The sequence below is a fragment of the Sesamum indicum genome, linkage group LG14 (assembly GCF_000512975.1).
Source record: "Sesamum indicum cultivar Zhongzhi No. 13 linkage group LG14, S_indicum_v1.0, whole genome shotgun sequence".
NCBI lineage: Eukaryota > Viridiplantae > Streptophyta > Magnoliopsida > Lamiales > Pedaliaceae > Sesamum > Sesamum indicum.
The window spans coordinates 1,168,415-1,174,464 of NC_026158.1; the positions used below are offsets into that span (position 1 = coordinate 1,168,415).

At 41.7% G+C, this 6,050-nt stretch overlaps 2 protein-coding genes across 2 annotated transcripts in view; one reads left to right on the forward strand and one right to left on the reverse strand.

Moving 5' to 3' along the window:
* On the forward strand, positions 375–5,172 carry LOC105176765. Its single transcript, XM_011099668.2, has 3 exons — positions 375–1,301; positions 1,702–4,537; positions 4,643–5,172. The coding sequence occupies exons 1-3, from the start codon at positions 897–899 to the stop codon at positions 4,861–4,863; spliced, it is 3,462 nt and encodes a 1,153-aa protein (XP_011097970.1). The 5' UTR covers positions 375–896; the 3' UTR covers positions 4,864–5,172.
* LOC105176682 (autophagy-related protein 8C) overlaps positions 5,580–6,050 on the reverse strand; it is a gene marked incomplete in the record, with an annotated part of 2,289 nt that continues 1,818 nt past the window's right edge. Inside the window, 2 exon segments of the mRNA XM_020698865.1 lie at positions 5,580–5,878; positions 5,973–6,050. Coding sequence (XP_020554524.1) covers positions 5,784–5,878; positions 5,973–6,050 — 173 coding nt within the window.

A 6,050-nucleotide genomic window follows, 5' to 3' on the forward strand; every position in this document is an offset into this window, starting at 1 on the left:
TTTTACATACTTCCCCCCTTCATTGATTAGAAAAATACTTATTCTCAATGCTACTAAAGAATTCAAATAAAGTAAAAACAAATATAAAATTCTTGAAAAGTATCTGACCATTCAACCTAATTAATAAATGAATAAAAAAGAATGTTGGTGAAAAGCAGTAGACCCTACAAAAAAACACAAGAAATCATGTGGTGCGCCCACCCATTTTGCATGGGGAATCATCAGTGCCACCCCTAACAGTGGTGAAACTATGTCATTTCTCCAACGTCCATTTTGGAATCATTCCATGCACGCATACGTACGTACGCGTTCATCACCAGCTGTACCATAACATAGAACTTAATTCAATTAACACATATTTGTTTATAATCATTAAACCCCCCCAAAGCTCAATCAGAAGCACTGATTTTATCAAATTTTTTTGTAACCTGAACCTGCCGAAAACTGTGTTGTTTGACCACAATATAAACCCCACGTTCTACACCTTTCTCTTCTACCCCACTTCTCTTTCCTCTCTCCCCTCTCAACCAATTTTTGACCTTGAAAGCCTTTTTTCTACCGCTCTCTCTGCAGGTAATTGGAATCCCAGGTTAAAATTTTGATGGTTGTATTCATTCATCAAACAATCGCCTGTTCGCCCGCCAAGGAATTTATGATCAGTTTCTTGGGTTTTTGTTCGAATTGGACAAACTTCTGGGAAATTAGGGCAGGTTTTGTAATAACATCATTTGAAACACATTCATTAGCTTCGGACAGATTGTTTGTATATCTGAGTACAGGAGAAAGGAAAAAACACAGAGAAGAAGGGGTAGTACGTGCGTAGATATGTAGTAAAACCGGCTTTTGAATTCTTATTCCATTCAATTCCATCGTTTTCCATAGAGAGATTGGATTGAATGGCAGTAGATTGTCATCCCCTGACGCCATGCACGTCTGGGATGGAGAGCCGGGAAGGGGGAGATCATGCCCATAGGGTAGAGTCGATAGAACCACCAACAACAACCGGCAGCGAGAAGGCGGAGGTGGAGATGGAGGCGGGGCCGGTGGTGTACAAGAAAGGGGCGTGGAGCAAGGAGGAGGACGAGAAACTTAAACGGGCGGTGGATGAGTATGGGGTCAGGAATTGGGTGGCGATCGAGAAGTTTTCGGGCCTGGCTAGGCCCGCCAAGAATTGCAGGCTACGGTGGTTGAACTATTTGAGACCGAACCTGAAGAAATACCCTTTCACGCTGGAGGAGGAGAACTTGATTCTTGATTTGCATTCCAAATATGGCAACAGCTGGTCTCGCATTGCCTCCAAGGTATCTATGCATTTCATGGGTTCTTGCGACGGATTGTTCTTTGTCCGTCGCTGTTTGGAAGGGTGAATTTGTGTATAATGAATACAGTAAAGATTAATTCTTTTGACAAGAGTAAACAGAAGTAATAAAACATCCTCGTATGTAGTAGTTGACAAAGGATTTGATGATCTTGTTAATGATTTATATTGTGTATGCACACACAGTATGTTGTAGTATTAGTGTGCATGTATAAATTATATATACGTCTACCCTTTTGATTTAGAACGTGCCTAAGTGTTATAATTACTTGTAAAAATAGTAGTGATAAAATAAATTTTATTCCAATCCAAAAGTTTTGTGTAATATTGTCATGTATATGTTGGCAAGAATGTCTGAATTTGGTGTTAACATGTTAATGCAGCTACCTGGGAGATCAGACAATGAGATCAAGAATTTCTGGCACAAGAGAGCCAAGAAATGCCAGAAACACCACCTTCCAATCTACCCAACTGCGCAAGAAGAACAACAGCAGCAGCAGCAAAGCCATACACATGTCTCCAACAAAAACCTCAACGCCGACCAAGCCAACGCCAACGCCAACGCCAACGCCAACGAAGATTATTTCCCCAATATTCCCACAAATTATCCCAACCATACACTCCCCTCCACCTCCAATATTCACTCCCCTGAATTTCAGCCTAATCTACTCAACACTTCATCTCATCCAACTAATTCATCCTCCATCGTCCATTCACCTCAGAGTCTCAACCCCACACCACAATTACCCCAATTCGTCCCACCCGGTAGCCTCGCGTCGCCCCACAAACAGAGTCCTGCGAGTCAGTTGACTGATCAGACACCTCTGCTGCCTAATACTCCAACTTCTCAAACTCAGAACTTGCTCATTTCTCCGCAACAACATAGTCAGCTGACTGATACGGCGCCTCATGTTCAAGGCCCTTTGTTGTGGCAAGATGGTAGCAGTTCCAATACATTCACACCGCTTAGGAAACCTCCGATTCTTTCCTCCCCAGATAGCTGCCTGAGGCGGTTCTCAAGAGCCACGAATCAGTTGCCTCCAACGGATAATGTATCTGGTTCAACACACTCAGTTGTGAATGCATCACCATTTCTACCTTCAGATCCGTCTCTGCAAATCCCATGGTCATCGCCTGCGGAGTCTCCAAGGTCGCTCCTGAAGCTGAAATTGTCGGCTGGAGGTCCAGCATCGTACTCCGTGCATATGAGCACGCAAACAACTGATGCCCCGGTGGCTTCATTGTCTGCATTCCAGTTGAAACCGCCTACGCCTCCTCTTTCGCCACTCAAACTGCGTTTGTCGATCCCCATACATTCAGAATCTGGTTTCCAGTTGCACTCATCAATCCCAGATTCGACAGCTCCAGTTTCAGCCCCACAATTGAAGCCATCATCTTGCAGCCAGGATTTGCCTACAATTCAACCAATGTCACTTGATGCCAATCGTTCCATTCCTCTGAATTCATCTCTTGATGTCACAAATATGCCCCCTTCGATCCAATTTTATCAACCAGCAATGCCAGAAATGAATAGTTCCACACATGAAGTGGAATCTGATAGCCATTTGGAGATCATGGATGAACTCAGGGAGGCTGAAGCAAGGGTAAGGTTCCTGAAAAATAAGTTGAAGGAAAGAACAAATCCAAACAAGACAACTTTGATCAAGGAGAGTTCAAGAAAAGAACAGTTCTTCGGTGAAGACCAAGAAACAACTGATTTATATGGCAGAGGAATGAAAGCAGTTCTCCTAGACGGAAATTCAAGCCAGAGAACGATAAAAGATTGCTTATCACGAACAAGTTCAAAAACACAAAGTTTCATTGAAGAAATATTGAGGGTGAGTGAACCAACCAACAACTCGAGGACAAACGAGACACTGAAAAGAACCAGAAGCTGCGACATGATTGGCGTCTCAGAAACGGCAACTTTACAGATTACCAGCGACATGGAAGAAAACAGATTGTGCAAACTCCAAAAAACGGGTAATTCGGAGAGTGGAAAACGTACACAAGAAAGCACAGACCTGGAACAAGTAACACAAAGTGAAAATGCAGAAACAAAAATTTTGATGGACGAAAGGTTGCAGAGAGAAGACTTACTCAGTGAAATCTTCAAGAGAGAAAGCTCCGCAACTTCCCAGGAGCAAAGGCACTCAATAGCCTTTTTTGATCATCCTAATAACCAAAACGCTGTCAGTGCTCCAAATTCAGATTCGTGGTGTAATAAACCATGTCATTTTCAACTCCCTGCTGGTCAACGTTTGGAAGAATGCTCTATCACAGAAGGCTTATTCAGTCAAAGCTCAACTGTTTCACCGGATAGTTTCTTGAAGGGAGTACATGTGCATCTCATAGATGCATTTACTCCAGTTTATAGCCAAAGTACTGCAACTACTCTAGTAGAACCTGGTAATGACAGCAGAAGCTATCTGCACCACGAAGAAGGTGGATGCTTTTCTGATAGCTTAGGACGAGAATTTTCTGATGGCCTGGGGAAAAAATTTACGGAAGCCGGTTTGATGGGCGGTAATTTGCCAGCAACATCGATGCTTTGTCAGTCAAACTTATTGATGCATCAATACCCTACAGCCAATGTGCAAGATTCCAGCTATCTGGATAGTAAGTCAATGATGGAACAAGAATCTCTGGGAGGTGAACAATTCTCTCTCCAAGCCTCAAGCAAAGGAAATTCAGCCGAATCATTGAGACTTTGTGGATCAAGTCTGCTACTGCATCAACACCAAGCAGCCAATCTGCTAGATTCCAGCTATCTGGTGGAACAAGAATCTCCAGGGGGTGGACAATTCTCTCTCCAAACCTCTGGGGGTGGAAATTTGGGAGGAACATCAAAGCTTTCTGAATCAACTTTGTTACTGCATCAACACTGTGCAGCCAACCTGGTAGATTCCAGGTTTACGGTTGGTTTTCAACATGAATGTCTCCCGAGCGGACAATACTCTGTCCAAACTTCTTCCGCTGGTGGATTTTATGAAGGTGACATGAAGATGGAACACAAATCAGGTGAAACCTGGGAGCAACAGCCTTCTCGAGAACATAGCTTGTTAGACAGCTTGTTGGTAGAGAACCTATGGCCAGGAGGACATTCACATGATCAGACTCTATCAACAAACAGAGTTGACTCAGTTGTTGAGCCAAGCACAAAGACTCACTTAACAGAATCCAAGAATTGGAACGGTGAATCAGGCTGCAGCCATACAGGTTAGTCCTCTGAAAAAGTCCATGCTCTTTTTGTAAGTTCTTGATGTCATTGTCGGACATGAATAACGCCTCATCAATAACATACTACAATGTTAAACTATTTAGGTGAAGTGCTAAAACAAGAGCACGAGCAAGACCACATGAACATGCCTGACGAGTTATCCAGTCTGCTTGAGTTCTTCCCTACCACCATCCATACACTAGAATGGTACAACAATTGCAATGCAATCCATGACGTAGAAGCTTCTAACGAGTACGACATGGGCCTAGGTCTCCACATGTCATCAACATCACAATCACTAATGACTATTGCAGACTTTAACTGAACCTCCCTGAACAGCTTGACTTGCGCCCACCTATGATTCAACAAAAGCAGCATTTTTACAAATGAGAGTCTACTATAAGTTACTGTATTGTAGCATTGGTGGTAAAGATCGTATTTCCACCTGGAGTTATGTACAATTAGAAATTTTTGGTAATACTACTAAAATATGAAATATAGCTCCTGAAGTTAAGAAAGGGAGAAATAGCAGAGGCCGATCGTTCTTATTTCTTGTTGTTCTTAATTTACATTGTATTGTATTGCATTTGGTCTATACCAAATCTACTGTTGATAATTTTCAACTTGTCACAAATCATTCTCTTTGCGGCATATAAATGTTGAGTATTGTGCTTCACAACTAGCAAGTGCTTCATCATCAGTAGGTAACAAATTGATTCATGAACATCTAGAAAGTATCTTCAACACCAAAGATTACAGAAGATCTGAAGATGTGAACAAGTATTTCTATATCCTCCATCCACCTTTTTGCCTCGTTTACTGGTACTGTGATTCTAGTTACTTTATAACCGCATCGCTGTAGGCGATGGTTTTTGTTAAGATGGTTCAGATCGGGATTGTGCACTTCCCGATCACTTAACCACTGTTTGCTGAATTTTTTGGGTCTCACACTTCTCCTTATCTCCATATGAGAAATAACAGAGTTAATCTAGAAGATGTGTAGAAATGCAACAAATTATAGCCAATTGACACTTTTTCAACTAGCGAGGTAACTACTTTATGGAACTCATCAAAGGAAATTGGAGAAGATTTACTTACAAGGCACCATGGTATTAAAATATACCAATTCTGAAGAAGTTAATACAATCTGGGATATACAATCTTTTCGGAAAGATAACTCGAGATGATAATGAAATAGAATTTACAAGTTCTTAGACTATATACATAGCTCGGCTGGACCCCATTTCAGAATGATCCAAAAGTATTCTCGCCACTGTATGTCATGTATAGGAAGCCGTCCTCATCTTTGTTTTCATCATAGATAGCAGACATCATTGCAGCTGGAGTAATACATAAGAGACAGTTAAACAAATGAACGACAAATTTAAGAACGTGTGTCCATACCCTATCAACACCTTAAAACTTTCTTCTTACCAGTGGGGGGGAGAATGTTCTTGACAAAGATAAATATGGCTTTCTCTGCACTGAGTTTAATTCTTTTTCGGACAACAT

What these genes read in the sequence shown, in the direction of transcription:
- LOC105176765 (XM_011099668.2), top strand. Translation starts at nt 897, where the DNA reads ATGGCAGTAGATTGTCATCCCCTGACGCCATGCACGTCTGGGATGGAG. An exon ending in GGTCTCGCATTGCCTCCAAG is followed by an intron (nt 1,302 to 1,701) that starts GTATCTATGCAT and finishes ATGTTAATGCAG; the next exon opens with CTACCTGGGAGATCAGACAA. An exon ending in ATCAGGCTGCAGCCATACAG is followed by an intron (nt 4,538 to 4,642) that starts GTTAGTCCTCTG and finishes TAAACTATTTAG; the next exon opens with GTGAAGTGCTAAAACAAGAG.